Source organism: Argentina silus, assembly GCF_951799395.1.
Source record: "Argentina silus genome assembly, chromosome: 4".
NCBI classification, from domain to species: domain Eukaryota; kingdom Metazoa; phylum Chordata; class Actinopteri; order Argentiniformes; family Argentinidae; genus Argentina; species Argentina silus.
The window spans coordinates 10,251,251-10,268,657 of record NC_139658.1 but is presented as its reverse complement, the minus strand read 5'-3'; the positions used below and the strand labels follow the sequence as shown (position 1 = coordinate 10,268,657).

Sequence of the window (17,407 nt, the reverse complement as noted above, 5' to 3'; positions counted from 1 at the left end):
CTCTCGTTCTCTCTCTCTCTCTCTCTCTCTCTCTCTCTCTCTCTCTCTCTCTCACACACACACACACACACACACACACACCTCCCACTGACTAAAATACCTTATGTTACTGTCTCTAAGCCATATACTGTACAAACGTAATTATGGCCTTCTGTCAGGAGAATAGAAAACTGGGGAAAACAGAAAATCTGAACATTAGACAACATAAGATTAGATTAGATTACATCAAATTTGTTTAAACCAAATACTTCTGCAGCAATTTGTAAACATTTCTCAGTCAATTAGGTTTGTTCTCTCTGCCGGTCTGTTCACGGTCTGTTCTCTCTGCTACTGTCTGGCAGACGGTGTCGGTGCATCCGGTCTCAGACTGACAGGTACCCAGACAGTTTCTACCACAGATTTTGAACAGCCCGAGCTGCACCTAAGACTATTTACAATGACTCTACACATTAACCATACACACACACACACACACACACACACACACACACACACACACACACACAGATACACACACACACACACACACACACACACACACACACATTGTGTTATTATTGTATTTTTATTCTTACATCCTGATATTTGCGCTGTTGAGAGGAATCTTACAAAGTAACATTTCATTGTAAAATGTACAACCTCTAGCCTGTGTTCGAGAAGGGCTAATCACTCGATTATACAGTATTTGTATATAAGCAATAACAAAAAACAGCTCCCAATTTACTTCACTCTCAGAGCTTGCTGCTCTTTAATGTCCCCCGGGTGACCACAGAATTAGGAAGAACTGCTTTTAGCTACTGTGCTCTTCAGACATGGAACAATGTTCAGGGTAGAGGTTGAACCACTTGGTCCCACAGTGGTTTTAAGTCCTTGGTGAGGGACAAGCTCACAGAGACATGCTCTTGTTTTGATTCATTGCTGTGTGTATCTTGTATTTTACTGTGTTGTATATTCAATGTTTTGTTTTGTAATTGGATTTATATGGACAGGGTGCACCCGCAAAAGAGACCTTGGTCTCAGTGTGTTTTCCTTGGATAAATAAATGTTGAATAGAAAAATGTAAAAACTTGACTTCACTTGACTTCAAAGACTTGACTACACTTGACTTAAACCACTCAACAGTTTTCTAGTCTCAAATTCCCAAGTTGAGATTCAACCCTGATTCAGTGCTAATTCAACTCAATACCCAATGCTAACTACTCCCTACTTGCATCAAATATTGCATCATTCTTGTTCATTATATCAAGTGCTGGTGTTGGTGCCGATTGGCTAGTTCCCTTTCTTAGGTGGATCCTGATTGGTTGGATGTGGCAAGTGCTGGGACTTTGAATGGTTTGGTGGTTCTGATTGGCTGTTTGTGTTGACAGGCGGTGACGTGTGTGTATCAGGTCACGACAGTGGGCCAGTGTTTGAGGAGCAGCCCAACAGTTTGGTTTATCCTGAGGGGCTGAGTGAAGGAAAGGTCACTCTGAACTGTCAGGCCAGGGCCAGTCCTGCAGCTTCATACAGGTAAGAACACACACACACACACACACACACACACACACACACACCTATTTCTCTGACTGTCTTTATCCCTCCCCTTGTCCCTGTCCTGTAGGTGGCGTGTGAATGGTACAGAGGTGCCAGTAGAGTCTGACCCTCGGTACACGCTGGTAGCCGGTAACCTGGTGATCAGCGGACCCCAGTACGCCCACGACATGGGGTCCTACCAGTGCCTGGCCACCAATCGCTGTGGCACCATCGTCAGCCGAGCTGCCAACCTCAAATTCGGCTGTGAGTGGGCATCGCTTGGCTTCATTCAACCTTTACTTTGAGTGGATCTCAGTTCCTTCTATTGGGTTGTAGTGGTAGTAGTAGGAGTAGTAGTGGATCTGTCCACTACTTCCTGTCCTTGGCCAACGCTGTTCATTCTGTATCCTATGATGACATCTGTTTACCTTCCCTTCTCTCCTTGTTTTCCTTTTCCATCCTTCCTTTCCTCTCTTCTCTTTCTCCAGACCTCCATGACTTCCCCCCAGAGAGCAGGAGTCCCCAAACGGCGTACGAGGGGGCAGGTACCTTCCTGGCCTGTCAGCCCCCTGCCCATTACCCAGGTATACCCCCACCCCCCACCCCTGGTTTACATGCAAGAGGCTAACTTGGAATTAACGTTTGGAATATGAGCTAAATTGATGCTTTTCAGGAGTCTACATGCAACAATGGTACATTCTATTGTGCCAACATGTTGAATGTATCCTGACACATCACTCAATAGCTCACACATAGCTCAATGCTATGCAACTGTCCCCTCTTTTCCTCTTTTTCCTCTCCCGTTCATTAGCACTGTCCTACCGCTGGTTCCTGAACGAGTTTCCCAGCTTCGTGGAGCCGGACGGGGGAAGGTGGTTCGTCTCCCAGGTAACGGGGAACCTGTACGTGGCGAAGGCAGAGCCTAACGACACAGGGAACTACTTCTGTTTCACCACCATCAACATGGACACCAGCATCACGAGTATCTTCAGCAAGGCCAACCAGCTCACAGTGCAGCCTGACGGTGTGTGTGTGTGTGTGTGGGTGTCGGTGTGTGTGGGTGTGTGTGTGTGTGTGTGTGTGTGTGTGTGTGTGTGTGTGTGTGTGCGTGCGTGCGTGCGTGTGTCTGTGTCTGTGTGCATGCGAATATGTTTGTGTGTGAGATAGGAAGATAAGCTATTTGTGACTTCCACAATACTTTTTAAATTATTGACAAAGTTGAAAATATTTGAAGAAAGCAACAAACAGTGGACAATAGAGTATGCTGCTCTTGGATGAAGAAAGCGTTTAAATGACAATGACAACAATTTGCTTTGAAAAAAAAAAGACAACAATTTGCTTGCATGCTGCTTTCACATTTTCTGAGGTAACATTCCATTTCTCTCGCCACAGCGAACCCTAGGAAGTCTGCTCCGAGCATCAAAGTGCGCTTCCTGACAGAGACCTACGCACTAGCAGGACATACCACCCAGCTGGAGTGCTTCGCCTATGGAAAGTGAGTTGATACCATTCCTCATTCCATTTTCTGCATTACAATGAGCCCACCCTCCGATTTCTGCTTCCACCTGCCTCTTCTGACACACATAATACACAAACCAAGCTCTTCCTATTTTTGTTTCGATTTCATCTCGCCTCATGTCTGCCTTAGTAACAATCTCTCTTTCTCTGTTTCACTTCCTGTTCATCTCTCTCCCTCCACCCCCCCCCCTTCCACCCCCCCTTTTCTCTGTCTCTCTCTCTCTCCTCCCCTTCCTTCCCTCCCCCATCTCCATCTCTCCCAGTCCTGTTCCAAAGCTTCGCTGGAGAAAGGTGGATGGCTTGTTGCCGTCTAAGGCTGGAGCGAGTGCCGAGGGTCCCATCCTCACCCTGCCTGATCTGAGCTTCGATGACGAGGGAGTGTATGAGTGTGAGGCCTACAACTCAGAGGGCCGCGACACACACCAGGGACGCATCAATGTGCAAGGTAGGGAAGATACACACACACACACACACGTCAGAGATCCATCACCAAGCAAGGGTATGGCACACACACACACACACACACACACACACACACACACACACACACACACAAACCAAATTAAAAGGATAGTTTCCCATAGAGAAATCTACAAAAAAAAAGACTAATCACAATTTTTATTTATTTAATTGTTCTTTATTAATATGCTTATCTTATATTATTACTTTTATCATATCCTGTTAATACTTTTGTATTACTACTACTACTTAAACAAAATAATTAAGTATTGAGTAAACACATAGGCACAGTCCATTCAATCAGTAAGACCTGGAGGTCCCCGGAATGGCCTCCAGTTCATCCATCTCCCCCTCTGAGTCGGAGCTCACACGCTGCCTCTTTTGTGGAGGCTCCACCACCTCTTCACGCTGCCTCTTTTGCGGAGGCTCCACCACCTCTTCACGCTGCCTCTTTTGCGGAGGCTCCACCACCTCTTCACGCTGCCTCTTTTGTGGAGGCTCCACCACCTCTTCACGCTGCCTCTTTTGTGGAGGCTCCACCACCTCTTCACGCTGCCTCTTTTGTGGAGGCTTCACCACCTCTTCACGCTGCCTCTTTTGTGGAGGCTCCACCACCTCTTCACGCTGCCTGTTTATCTCTTGCTCTCTTCTCTCTCTCCGGGCCTTTCTCTTCAGCTTTTTCATTCTCCGCTCATAGACGTCACGCTCTCTGGAGCGGACCCATTTAGCATAGTCCTCCCGTTCTGAGTGGAAGCAGGACCGCCTCGCCCTCTCCTTCATAGACAGGGAGCTGTTGGACTGTAGCTGTGAGAGGTGGTGCTGTTCGACAGAGATGAGCTGGTTGAACAAGTTCTGCTGGCACTGCTCCATCGCGTCCAACTGTTGGAGACTGAGCATGTCAGGCTGCAAAGTAGTCTGAATCCAAGGCATGGCAGGCTGTAGAAAAAATTAGGTCAGGATATGTGAGATAATCTGACTTGTTTCTGGCCAAGATTTCTCAAATGGTGCACAATTTCATGATTTCTTTAAACTGTTTTAACTGTGATGAGAGGTTAGAGAGGTACTCACTATAGCAGGGAGCACCTGGGGTAGGCTTGGTGCAGGGGGGGGGGTGAATGTTCCCACGTATCTCATGTCATCCACTCTAAATGTCCCAGGGGGCAGCACTGGGGCAGCGGGCATGTTGGGTGCACCAGCATTGCGAGAGGGGGCCGTCTGCTCTGGCAAGCAAGATCGAGAAGAGGAAGGCTGGAGAAAATGAAGTCAGGATATGTTTTGGAGAACTTTTACCATGTTAAATTCACTCATCCCAAATGCAGATAATTTGACTTGTTTCTGGCAATAATTTCTCAAATGGTGCACAATTTAACACAAATTAACAATTCATTGAAAGTGTTTTTTAACTGTGATGACAGTTTGGTAGATAGAGAGGCACTCACTGGAGCAGTGAACTGAGCCTGGGGGGTCCACCATACTCTCCTCTCTGCAGCAGGGAGCACCTGGGGTGGGCGTGGTGCAGTTGGGGGGTACCCCACCATGGTGGGAGGTTGAGTCTGGTTGAATGTCTCCACGTTGCTGAGGTCCTCCAATCTGATTGGCCCAGGGAGCAGCACTGGGGCAGCGGGCATGTTGGGTGCACCAGCATAGCGAGGGGAGGCCGCCTGCTCTGGCAAGCAAGATCGAGAAGAGGGAGGCTGTAGAAAATGAACAAATGATAGAATAAACAAATAAGTAAGATGTACAGTGACTTTATAGTATAGTATAGACCGTATAGTCTAAAGATCTTGCTCGGAGATAAAAAAAGAGAGGCACTTACTGTGGACGTGGTGGGCTGTGCATCAGGTGTCCGCCTGTCTTCCTCTTCTGAATCAGAGGATGATGGAGGAGGAGGAGGAGGCTGGAGAAAAAGTGGTCAGAATAAGTTTTGGAGAAGTCTTACTAGGGTAAATCTTATCAACCCACTTGCAGATCCTCCGTCTTCTTTCTATTTCACTATTAGTTAACAGTATTGAGAGTCTGGTAGAGAGATAGGTACTCACTGGAGCAGTGAACCAAGGCTGGGGTAACAGCATAGCTTCCTCCCCTACAGCACAGTGCACACGGAAATGGCTCAGTGCATCCCCTCCACGGAGCTTGACCGGCGCTTCCTCTGGCGAGGAAGGTCGAGAAGAGGAAGACTGTAGAAGATGAACATATTATAACAAATATGAATGACAATAAAAGAAAAGAAAATGAACATGTTGTGAAATAAGCCAATAGGTAGGATATTGTAATATTCAGTCTAAAGATTCTGCTGTGAGATAAAAAGAGAGGTACTTACTGTAGAAAGATCTGAGTCATCTGATGAATCATCCGATGCCACAGAGAGTGGGCTTGGTGGAGGAGAGACCTCCTCTTCTTCCTCCTGTACCACCAGTGGTGGAGGTAAGACCTCCTCTTCTTCCTCCTCTACCACCAGTGGTGGAGGTAAGACCTCCTCTTCTTCCTCCTGTACCACCAGTGGTGGAGGTAAGACCTCTTCTTCCTCCTGTACCACCAGTGGTGGAGGTAAGACCTCCTCTTCTTCCTCCTCTACCACCAATGGTGGAGGTAAGACCTCTTCTTCCACCTGTACCACCAGTGGTGGAGGTAAGACCTCCTCTTCTTCCTCCTCTACCACCAGTGGTCTAGGGGGCTGCACTATCTGCAGGTTGAAATTGCCCACATATCTCAGGGTCTGCCCTTGAAGGTTCACTGGGATCGCGATCAGAGGGCCTAACAAGAAGTGTGGAATGGGAGGCTGTGGCTGACCTGAAAGACACATACAGTATACATGGTTGTAGAACTTAACGAGCAGTTCTATAAGCACTTAAACTCATTTTGACTATTGAGAAGTCGTTGAAAATAAGCCTTGGTAATTGCCTTACTGTAGAAATAAATGCTGTAAAGTTTGAAACTCACCATTGTTGATGGAATTTGATGGTGGTCTAAGTTGTCTATTGTTGCCTTGTGGCAGTCTTGGGTCAGAGGGGTCAATTCGCTGGAAATTGAAGCTCATTTTGGGAAAAAAACTGGAATCTTTGCACGCAGAAATTAATCGTGTGTCTAGTTTTGAGGTTGTTACCACCAAAACTGAATTCTAAATCAACATTGGCGCCTAGCAACCAAACATTCTAGATTTAAACATTCCGCTGAAGTTGCCATATTTCATTGTGATATCATCATAGTCAAATGTAATTGTTTTATTTCACTCAGAATTGCCACGGCAATGAAATGGAATGTATACAAACAATTCCAAATCAACATGGATACTTATTTACCAAACATTCTAAATTCGAAGATTCTACCTAAGTTTTGTTTGATTGTGACATCATCATTAACATTTTCAGCATTTTAATGGTAGTAGACTAAAGAAACTGGGCATCATGTAAAATCATAGAATATTGCCTTTCTGGACAGTGCATTCATTACACATCGCGAACGTATACATTCAATATACAGATAAGAATATAAAAACATGCACAATTCACACACACACACACACACACACACGCAAACACACACACGCAAACACACACACATGCACACACAGAGAAACAAACACAAGCGATTCATCCCACAGCAGAGTATCACCCCACACACATATTGGATTGATCTGTAACTGAACTGATTGTCTTCCCTGTACTTGTCCTTCCCCTCCAGCCCAGCCAGATTGGCTTGAGGTGCTGAGTGACTCAGAGGTGGAGATCAGCTCAGAGCTGCACTGGAGCTGCGTGGCCGCAGGCAAACCTCGACCCTCCATCCGCTGGCTACGCAACGGACAGCCCCTCAACACACAGGTGCAACACACACACACACACACGCACACGCACACACACACCCGCACACACACATACACACACACACACACACATGCACACACACACACACACACACACACACACACACACACACACACACACACACACACACACACACACACACACACACACTCCACTACCCATCATCCCTCAGGCGGTCATCCCTCTATTTCTCTGACACCCCAGGACAGAGCAGTAGTCAACGGAGGGCGTCTGAAGATCAGCAACCTGGCCCTGGACGACTCTGGGATGTATCAGTGTGTGGCCGAGAACAAACACGGCACCGTCTACTCCAACTCCGAGCTCAGGGTCGTAGGTGAGAGGCCAGGGGTCAGAGGTTAAACTGGAAGGAGAGGAGACGCATTAATTATGAAACAGACATTTTAGGCTTAGCGCTCTCCTTTATTGTTTATAGTTATACCGACGATATTTGCAAAATGCATCGATTTGGAGTCAATCCTCTTTCCTCTGTCCGTGGAATATTGTAGCTTCCTAGTTCTGTTCCTGTTGGTCCTTGCTCTCACTCTTTTTCACTCTCTTCCTTCTCCCTTCTCCCCCTGTCACACACACGCACGCACGCACGCACGCACACACACACACACACACACACACGTACACACACACACACACGCACACGCACACGCACACACACACACACACACACTCCCTATGTTATCCATCCCCCCATACCCTATCTTGTCTCCCCCTCTTTTCCCCTGTCTCCCCCTGTCTCCCCCCTGTGTGTGGTGCTCCAGTCCACGCCCCAGACTTCAGGTTGAACCCAGTGAGGAGACTGGTCCCAGCAGCCCGAGGGGGGCAGGTGATAATGGAATGTCGGCCGCGTGCCGCCCCCAAACCCACCCTCTTCTGGAGCCGCGGCACGGAGCTCCTCACCAACAGCAGCAGGTAGATACAGCTTGTTTGACCCTCTGTCTGTGTCCCTGTGTCATTCTCTCATCCTCTCTCATCCTCTCTCTCTCTCTCTCTGGAATGAGGAATGGTATCAAACAGGTGTGTCCAATTTCTACCTCCACCAGCCTCCCCTGATCCCTAAGACTAATCCAGCTCTCCCTCTGATCTTTCACTTCAACTCCACCACCAAACTAACCCAATCCCAAGCTCCAACCTCAGCCTTTATCCCTAACAATGAGCTGGCTTTAGATGCAGCCCAACCCTTCACCCTCCTCTCAAACAGCAAATTGATAGAAATGAGCTCTGGTGACGCTGTCAGTCATCATAACACTGAACTCATAGAACACAAATATCCATAATGCTTGTTAGGGGAGGGAGAAAACATCAAACGAAACACCTCCAGTTATGAATCAAAGGAATACATTTCACATTGATTTCATCAGTTTTTGTGGTGTCGGAATCAAAACAGAGTGGTGTGTGTGGGTGGGTGTGAGTGTGTGTGTGTGGGCCGGACTTACTTGACACTTCATATCCAAAGGGAGCAAAACATAAAAGGTAGAACTGAGGGTAAAATGGAGATTTAAAAAAAAAAAAAACGAATGTATTCCACTCAGTAGGTGAAAACATCTACTCCATCTGTCTTTGAGACAGTCTGAACACATATCATATTTCACCTGATCATTTCCTCATGATCTCTCATCATGTAGAACTGTTTGACGGTTGGATCTCTCATTGATTGACAGCAGTGTGAATCTTCCCACTGTCATTATTTTTCAGTATGTCGTTGTCAGTGTTTGGAGTTAGTCAGATGGAGTCATTCTCGGAATGGTTTCTTTCCGTTTGTGTCTCCCAGGGTTACAGTGACTCCTGACGGGATCCTGCGGATCCACAACATCAGCCGGGCGGACGAGGGGAAGTACACCTGCTTCGCTGAGAACTACCTGGGCAAAGCCAACAGCACGGGACATCTGTCTGTCAGAGGTACACACACACACACACACATACACACACACACACACACACACACACACACACACACACACACACACACACACACACGCTGTCTACTTTTATTCCAGACTGCCACTCTCGGCTCACATGGAAAACCAAAAAGCCAACTTTCTATGCATCTCTCACCTTCTCTCCACTCCTTCATGCCTAGTCTCCTTTCCTCCCCTCTCATCCTCTATTCTCCTTTCTCACCTCTCCCTCGACTTCTTCTCCCCTCTTCCCTTCTACTCCCTCTCTTCATTCTCTCCCATCCATTCTCTTTCTATATGTTAACCCCTTCCTCTCCTTTCCTCCTCCCTCCCTTCCTCCACTCCCCTCTTCCCCCACTGCCTCCCCTCCCAGATGCCACTAAGATCACCCTGGCCCCCTCCAACGCTGACATCAACCAGGGGGAGAACGTCACCCTCCAATGCCACGCGTCCCACGACCCCACCATGGACCTGACCTTCACCTGGGCCCTCAACGGAGCCCTGCTGGACCTGGAGGACCCCGCCGGGCCATTCCATCGCCTGGAGGGAGTGAGTTATTAATCACACAGTAGACCATACCACTGCATGGATAGGGGTAGGATTTAGATTGGGTGCAAAAGTGTAGATGTAGGGCTCTGGTTGGATTCTACCAATATGTGGAGGGGGTGATTTATGAGCCAAACAGTCGGTTGTACCACTGCAGGGGGATGGGGGGGGGGGGGGGGGGGATTAAACTACAGAGGAGATCATCCATTTAATGTTCAACGAGCCTCACATCATCCAGGTGATGTCTTGCTTATGAAACACTTGATTTGGTGGCATTGTCATTCTCCATGGCGCTGGGTTTAGGGAGGATTAGCTCCTCTAATCCCGACCCCAACAAGTTAATGCCGATGGAGTTATGTCTTAATAAAATAAATGTTCAAAGTTAGTCTTGGATGTAATTGACTTTCAGCGGAAATTAAAGTCACCGTATGTGCAGTCATATGACATGAATACTGAATGCCTGGCTTGTAATTCTAACTCTTCTCTCTTTCTCTCTCTCTCTCTCTCCCCCCCTCCTCCATCACTCCTTCAGAAGGAGACCATTGGTGACCTGTTGATAGTGAATGGTCAGCTGGGCCAGGCTGGCACATACAGCTGCACGGCCCAGACTGTGGTGGACAGCTCTTCAGCCTCCGCCAAACTGGTCGTCAGAGGTAAGAGGCATGTTTCAATGTTCGCTAAAGTATTGGATTGATTCATTATTATTATTATTATTATTATTATTATTATTATTATTATTATTGTTGTTATTATTTTTTATTATTATTATCATTATTATTATCATTATTATTATTATTGTTATTATTATTAATAATAATAATATCACTTTTTGAACTACATAGTAGCTCGATACAATACAACTTACACTTTCAAAATTAAATTGTTGTAAAAAAAAAAATGAAAAGAAAAAATAGAACTCTAGATAACCGAGGATATGACCGATTGTATTTCCAGGCCCTCCAGGCCCTCCCGGTGGTTTGGTGGTGAAGAACGTTGCAGAGACGTCGGTGGAGCTTCGGTGGAGCCGCGGCTATGACAACCACAGCCCCATCGGGAAGTATGTCATCATGGGCCGCTCGCCACTGACGCCCGGATGGAGGAGGATGAGGACAGGTGAGAGAGGGTGGAAGGAAGGGAAGGGTAGGGGAATGGTGGAGAGGAGGAATGTGGTAAAACACGAGGGGAGGGGGGAGAGGGGGAGCATAAGGAGGAGGAGAGAACAGGAGGTCTGGGCAGACAGCTATTCTCTAGATGCAGAGGAGAAACCACTCGTTACACACTGTAAATTAGGTTAGAGACGCCTCCCACACCAAACATATGGGTTCATAGTGCTGCTGCTGTGTGTGTGTGTGTGTGTGTGTGTGTGTGTGTGTGTGTGTGTGTGTGTGTGTGTGTGTGTGTGTGTGTGTGTGTGTGTGTGTGTGTGTGTGTGTGTGTGTGTGTGTGTGTGTGTTGTGTGTTTGAGCTATTAAAACTGGGGCAGTGAGAGACACAAACAGACTGTCTCGCCTCTGATCTCTCAGTTATCTCTCAATCATACCGAGGCTAACTCCCTAATCTGAACTCCTGATACACAGAGAACTGTGTGTATTTGTGTGTGTGTGTGTGTGTGTGTGTGTGTGTGTGTGTGTGTGTGTGTGTGTGTGTATGTGCGTGTGCATGTGCGTGTGTCTGTGTGTGTGTGTGCGTGTTCATCATGCGTGTGTGTTTGTGTGTGTTTATATGCCCTTTGACACATACAAAGATTGTCCTTCATGATGGACGATATACCGAAAGAATCAATTGTCCCTATCCACCTCTCTCCCTCCCTCCAGACCCAGTTAACATCGAGGGCAACGCAGAGGCGGCTCGTGTGATTGGTCTGATGCCCTGGATGGACTACGAGTTCCAGGTCATCGCCAGCAACATCCTGGGTAGTGGAGAGCCCAGCATGGCCTCTCACACGGTCCGCACCCAGCAAGCAGGTCAGAGGTCATAGGTCATCGGTCAAACGCATAGACATTTAGATAGCTGATTGGGTGCATCCTACTCATTTAAAGTGAGTAAGCCACTCATTGTGATGGTTGCTGTGTGTCTCTCTCTCAGCTCCCACAGTGGCCCCTAGTGGACTAGGAGGAGGAGGAGGAGACCGCAACGAACTCATCATCACATGGACTGTGAGTGCGTGTTTCAGGCCTGGGTGGTGTGTGTGCATGTCTGTGTGCGTGCGTGTGTGCGCGCGTGCATATGACTCTTTTATGTGTGTGTGTGTGTGTGTGTGTGTGTGTGTGTGTGTGTATGTGTGTTTTTGTGAACATGTTTGTGTGTCTATGCATACTCATGCAAAATTCATGTAGTTCATGTATCAATGTCAAAAATGCGATCCCAGACAAATACATTCATATTCATCTGTTTGTCCCCAGCCCATGGCCAGGGAGTACCAGAACGGAGACGGCTTCGGCTACATCCTGGCATTCCGGAAGCGGGACACTCCCACATGGGTGGTGGTGCGCGTCCCCGGAGTGGAGTCGTCCCGCTACGTCTACTCCAACCAGAGCCTGTCCCCCTACTGCCCCTTTGAGGTCAAGATCAAGGCCTACAACCGCAAGGGAGACGGCCCCTTCAGCCAGACCGCCCTGGTGCACTCTGCTGAGGAGGGTGAGTCTGAGGGTGGAGGGGCGGGGCGGGGGCGGGGGCGGGGGCGGGGGCGGGAGCTTTTGATTGGTTTTGGTTGAGAAGCGAGGTTGCTTATAAGTTCTGTAAATAATATACCTTATCCCATTTGCAGTACAGTGAGTGCATCATTTTTTAGCATATGGTCCCAACAGGAATTGAATTTGAGCTTTGCTACAGTAGCGCCATGCTCCATACCAATAGAGCCACAGAGGACCACAGCGTTCTGGAGCTCTGCAGGCATCTTCTGTTTTTAGCTTTTAAATGTAAGAATTAAAGTCAGGGGTGAAATTGGGGAAGGAGGGTGGAGGAGGGGGTTGGGAATTACTAAGTTAATGTGGGTGTGATTAGAGAGAGATAGCAGGTGACATTTGACAGTGTATGAATTTGATGTCGCTGTCAAAGCGAGTAATTACGAGTAATTAAGTATAGTGGTTTGATACCAATGTCAGTCATTTGCGCTGGTGAGTGTATGTCATATTGATGAAGATGGATTCATTGTGAGTCAAAAAGCTATTGTTGTGTGACATAGTTTGCATAGAAATGGGAACAACATTATTCACTCCCTGTAGAATCGTCTGTGATGCATTATTTAGAATCACCACAGGAGGGCGATCATACCAAAATCTAAAAGATCTCACCGAAATGTGCACTGGGTAATGTCTTATTGATCTGGTCTCACATGGCAGGGGACATTTGAACATTATTGGTTTATTATTAAAACACCTTGTGTGTTTCTGCTATGACCCTTTCACCCCCGGTTGACCCCTGACTCTCGTGCCCTGCCCCTCCCTTCAGAGCCCACGGCGTCGCCACCGAGGATCAACGCCACGGTGCTGACGGCCTTCGAGATCCAGGTGTCCTGGGAGCCCGTCCAACAGCTCAGCACCAACGGCATCCTCAGAGGCTACGAGGTCAGCACCATCACAAATACCCCAAAATATACCCCAATATACCCCACCCCCATCCTCCTCAATATCACTTCCCTTCTTGAGAAATCATGTTACGTCTAGTTGCGTTATTGTTGCGTCTGGACGAAACCAAAGAGAACAAACAAACTTTGGACATGACTCATTCAAACCAGTTGGTGCCAGTCAGCACCAATTACTTCTGGTGCTATCAGTGTCCGAAGGCTACCGTGCGGCTGTCCTCATGTCAACCTCATTAGCCTTCATCTTTTATGCCCCGGCAGTGTTTCTGAATACATACATCTTTTATTAATTTATAAGCTCTGTGCTGGTTTGGGATCAGCATGTTCTGTCTGTCATCGAGGGAGATTGATGCTGATGGTTATCGTTGCCCGGGAGATATCGTTGCCTGGGCTCCATAATATTTAGATCTGAGTTCAATTAGAGGCCAAGTGGAAATCAAAGAAAATCAATACTTTTGCATGTATACTAGTGAAGCTCTAATGCTCATGAACACTTGTAGTTAATGGGACTGCCAGGCCCTTTAATTGGGTAAATTAGTTCTCTTTCACTAGTGTGTGTGTGTGTGTGTGTGTGTGTGTGTGTGTGTGTGTGTGTGTGTGTTTGCAGATCCGATACTGGCGTCAGCATGAGCGGGAGGCGGCGGCAGACCGCGTGCGTACAGCGGGACTGGAGACAACAGCACGGGTGACGGGGCTAAGACCCAGCACCCGCTACCACATTACTGTACTGGCCTACAACAGTGCCGGCACTGGACCAGCCTCACCCCGGACCACCGTCACAACCAGGAAACCACGTATGGGTGACATCTACCACACACACACACACACACACACACACACACACACACACACACACACATGCAGAGAGAGAGAGAGAGAGACACACACTGGATGAGTTGGGGGGGGGTGTCTTATTAGGGGTGTAAATGGATTTGTAAAGGGTATTTAAGAGAGTGATGGAGACTCATGTCTCATGTCACTAGTGCTGGTCCTCACCTTGCAGCTACTGAACAGTAAATCTGCTGGTACCATAACCTACTCCTCCTGTCAAATGGCACAAATATTACCTCAAATGACCGTTGGGAAGTTACAAATCTTTATACATCACTAATAAACAATTTAATCAATTTTTCAGTTCCTCAATTACTCGTCAGTGCTGGTAATGCCTTGGAACAGTGCCTCTGAGAAACATGACTGCCAGCAAACTATTTGTGTCTGTACTTCTCTTGTTCCTATTCCAGCTCCCAATCGGCCCCCAGGCAACGTGTCATGGAAGACTGACGGCTCATGGGTCACTGTGAGGTGGGATCACGTAAAGGCCCTGGACAACGAATCAGCAGTGTTGGGCTATAAAGTGAGTGGTGTGTGTGTGTGGTAGTGGGGGAAATGTGCAATCGCGTGCGTGCGTTTGTGCGTGCGTGCGTGTGTTTTAATGAATGTATCCACAGAAATTGATAGAATACTAATACCACGTAAGTAATGTTCAAGTTCAAGAAGTGAGATAATTGGATGTGATGTTTTTTTTTTCCCTTTTGTAAATTATGAGATATGGCAAGCAATAAACAGGTGCTATAAAATGACAGATCCTATAATCATCAAAGAGAATTTGATAAGTACAGCCTTAATCATGTCGGTGAACTCAAACACATATAAAGCATATCATCAAAAGATAACATTCACAATAATTTATTGCTTTTTTATAATGCAATACTGTACTGTAGCATTTTCCTTTATATAATCATTTTTTGGTTCTTGAAGGTTTAGTTTTTATTGATAAATTGAAACTTAATAGAGCCTCAGTTTGAATATTCGTATCTGATTCCATATGTTTATTGTTGACCACTTCCAGTCCATAATTTGATCAGAATCTCATTGTAGAATGGATGTAGTGCACACACATCCATTATTTTTTCAGAATAAGACTCACCCAATAATTCTGAAAGAATCCCGACACATTCATTGAAGTTCCCAAAAACGACACTTTTATTTGAATAAACACTTACCAAGCAAGCGTCAACATGCCGCTGTATAATCTGCATTTTATATACCTTAGTTTCCCCAATTCTAACCTTTCTTTTCTCAAGTCCTGTATGTTCAACTAACTAAAGTACCCTTTCATGCAACTGTTTAACCCCTCTGTTGTTGTCAGGTCCTGTATAAGCATGAGGGCCAGACGGCGTTGAAGGTCCTGGACAAGGGGAAGACGTCGGTGAGCCTGCCGCTGCCCAAAGACAACGGCTACGTGGTCCTGGAGATCCGCTCCTGGGGGGAGGGGGGCGACGGAGCCGCCCACGAGACCATTGTGTCCCGCGATTCAGGTGAATGGAAGTTGGTTGATTATGCTCACTGTTTTCCCAAATGGTGGGTGAGTGGGGAGCTGGGGATCCGTTCTAGGTTTGTTCTAGGATAAAGACCGGATTACGGTTTGAGACGTTGTTTTGGGCTCTTGAAGGTTAGGGTTGGGGTTAGTTTTCATTAGAGCCTTTTTTTTTCATGTGAATTGGCTGGGACATACAACTCTACCGACACACCCTTCAGTCAAAGATATGGTATATTATCTTGCTGTAGACAGAGTACTTCCCACAAAGCCTTCACACCAAGGATAATAATACCATTGAAAAAGAGCACATTACAGGATTACACACCATGTACACACCTGCAGCTATACAAAGCATTTACTGCTGGATTTTTAGTGTTACATAAGTTACCCCCACTGGCTGTGGCTACACTACTCCTGCTGCTTCCAGAACACACAACACGGGGGCGCTAATGAACAAAATCCTCCTGTGTTACTCAGTAAGTAGACCCAGCAGCTAAAACGGCCAGTTGGCTGACGGGATTAACTAGCTGTCACACGCAGAAGGTTACAAGAGCTTCTAAGTGCGAATTGAAACCAAGAGGGACACATTTTGTCGCAAACCTACGGCTAGCACACACAGTGGCTCAGCCTTAATTAGTGGTGAAGAGGTCAAATTGTGCTAAGAAATGTAAGCTTCTGACTTCCCATAATTTCCCTATTGGATATTAACTGTTAGCACGGCGGTCTCATTACTGCTAGCCTCGGTTGGTAGGTCGCCATCGGCAACGGCAGTCAGGTTTTTCTATTGTTGAGTGACAGGCAGGCTGCAGTGAGAGGCAGTCTGGGTTAATAGGGACTCCCTTAGAGGGCTTCGTATGATGGGCAGTCTGTCACATTACTGCTTAACAAGAGCATGGTTCTGGAGCCAGGGAGAGAAATGGAGTCAGCAGCAGCTGTCTTTAGTCCAGTGACCCTGAAGACCTTCCTATCCAGTCCTCTCCCCTGTCCGTTAATGAAGGCTGTTGCAATAGAGTTCCTCATACTGTAAAAAGTACAGACTATTATGAAGTAGTTGCTGTTACACCCTTTCTGAACACCTCTCTCTCTCTCTCTCTCTCTCTCTCTCTCTCTCTCTCTCTCTCTCTCTCTCTCTCTATATATATATATATATATATATATATATATATATATATCTCGCTCTCACTCTCTCCTCAACAGGAACTGGAATGATGGTCCAGAACCATGCTGGTTCCCCACAGTCCTATCAGGCTCCCCTCTTGTTCATCGCCACACTCTCCCTCATTCTCATTGGCTTACTGGACCTGTGATCTCAGCCAACGGCTGGACATTGAATATGTTTCATGGCCTTGCTTTGCCTATTTGTGGGAGTCACTTATCCTGTTTTTGGGGTAGGGGATGGATTTTTAACAGGTGGGAAGGGATGTATGTTGTGTGTGTGTGTGGGGGGGGGGGTTGTGTTATGGCACTGAAAAGTGACACGAGGGGGGGCTGGGGGGTTTGGGGGGGTTGGGGTTAGGGACTATTAAAAGGACAGTGACCATTTTTAAGAAAAATCAAAGAGGGACATTTTTTTAATTGTGTCTGTGGGGTTTCAAGGGAGACAAACTACCTGATTGTGAATAGTATTGGTAGGATCAATAGAACCAGGCCTTATGGGGACCATCAACAGCAGTGGCCAATGCTTCTCTATCTACATGTCCCCTGGCTCTCCTTATTCTACAACTACAAACCCAAGGCT

The 17,407-nt window shown here is 46.9% G+C and overlaps 1 protein-coding gene across 1 annotated transcript in view; it reads left to right on the top strand.

The window, feature by feature from the left end:
* Positions 1-17,146, top strand: part of cntn2 (contactin 2) — a 35,413-nt gene extending 18,267 nt beyond the window's left edge. The window contains exons 3-23 of the mRNA XM_083667961.1: positions 1,368-1,509; positions 1,601-1,776; positions 2,001-2,096; positions 2,324-2,536; positions 2,905-3,007; positions 3,294-3,475; positions 7,171-7,307; positions 7,515-7,644; positions 8,084-8,234; positions 9,094-9,221; positions 9,594-9,769; positions 10,299-10,419; positions 10,721-10,879; positions 11,581-11,730; positions 11,852-11,922; positions 12,169-12,403; positions 13,217-13,332; positions 13,957-14,143; positions 14,591-14,703; positions 15,499-15,667; positions 16,867-17,146. Of these exons, the coding sequence (XP_083524087.1) occupies positions 1,368-1,509; positions 1,601-1,776; positions 2,001-2,096; positions 2,324-2,536; positions 2,905-3,007; positions 3,294-3,475; positions 7,171-7,307; positions 7,515-7,644; positions 8,084-8,234; positions 9,094-9,221; positions 9,594-9,769; positions 10,299-10,419; positions 10,721-10,879; positions 11,581-11,730; positions 11,852-11,922; positions 12,169-12,403; positions 13,217-13,332; positions 13,957-14,143; positions 14,591-14,703; positions 15,499-15,667; positions 16,867-16,976 (3,065 nt within the window). The 3' untranslated portion in view covers positions 16,977-17,146. The remainder of the gene's footprint in view (positions 1-1,367; positions 1,510-1,600; positions 1,777-2,000; positions 2,097-2,323; positions 2,537-2,904; positions 3,008-3,293; positions 3,476-7,170; positions 7,308-7,514; positions 7,645-8,083; positions 8,235-9,093; positions 9,222-9,593; positions 9,770-10,298; positions 10,420-10,720; positions 10,880-11,580; positions 11,731-11,851; positions 11,923-12,168; positions 12,404-13,216; positions 13,333-13,956; positions 14,144-14,590; positions 14,704-15,498; positions 15,668-16,866) is intronic.
* Positions 17,147-17,407: the final 261 nt, after the last annotated feature.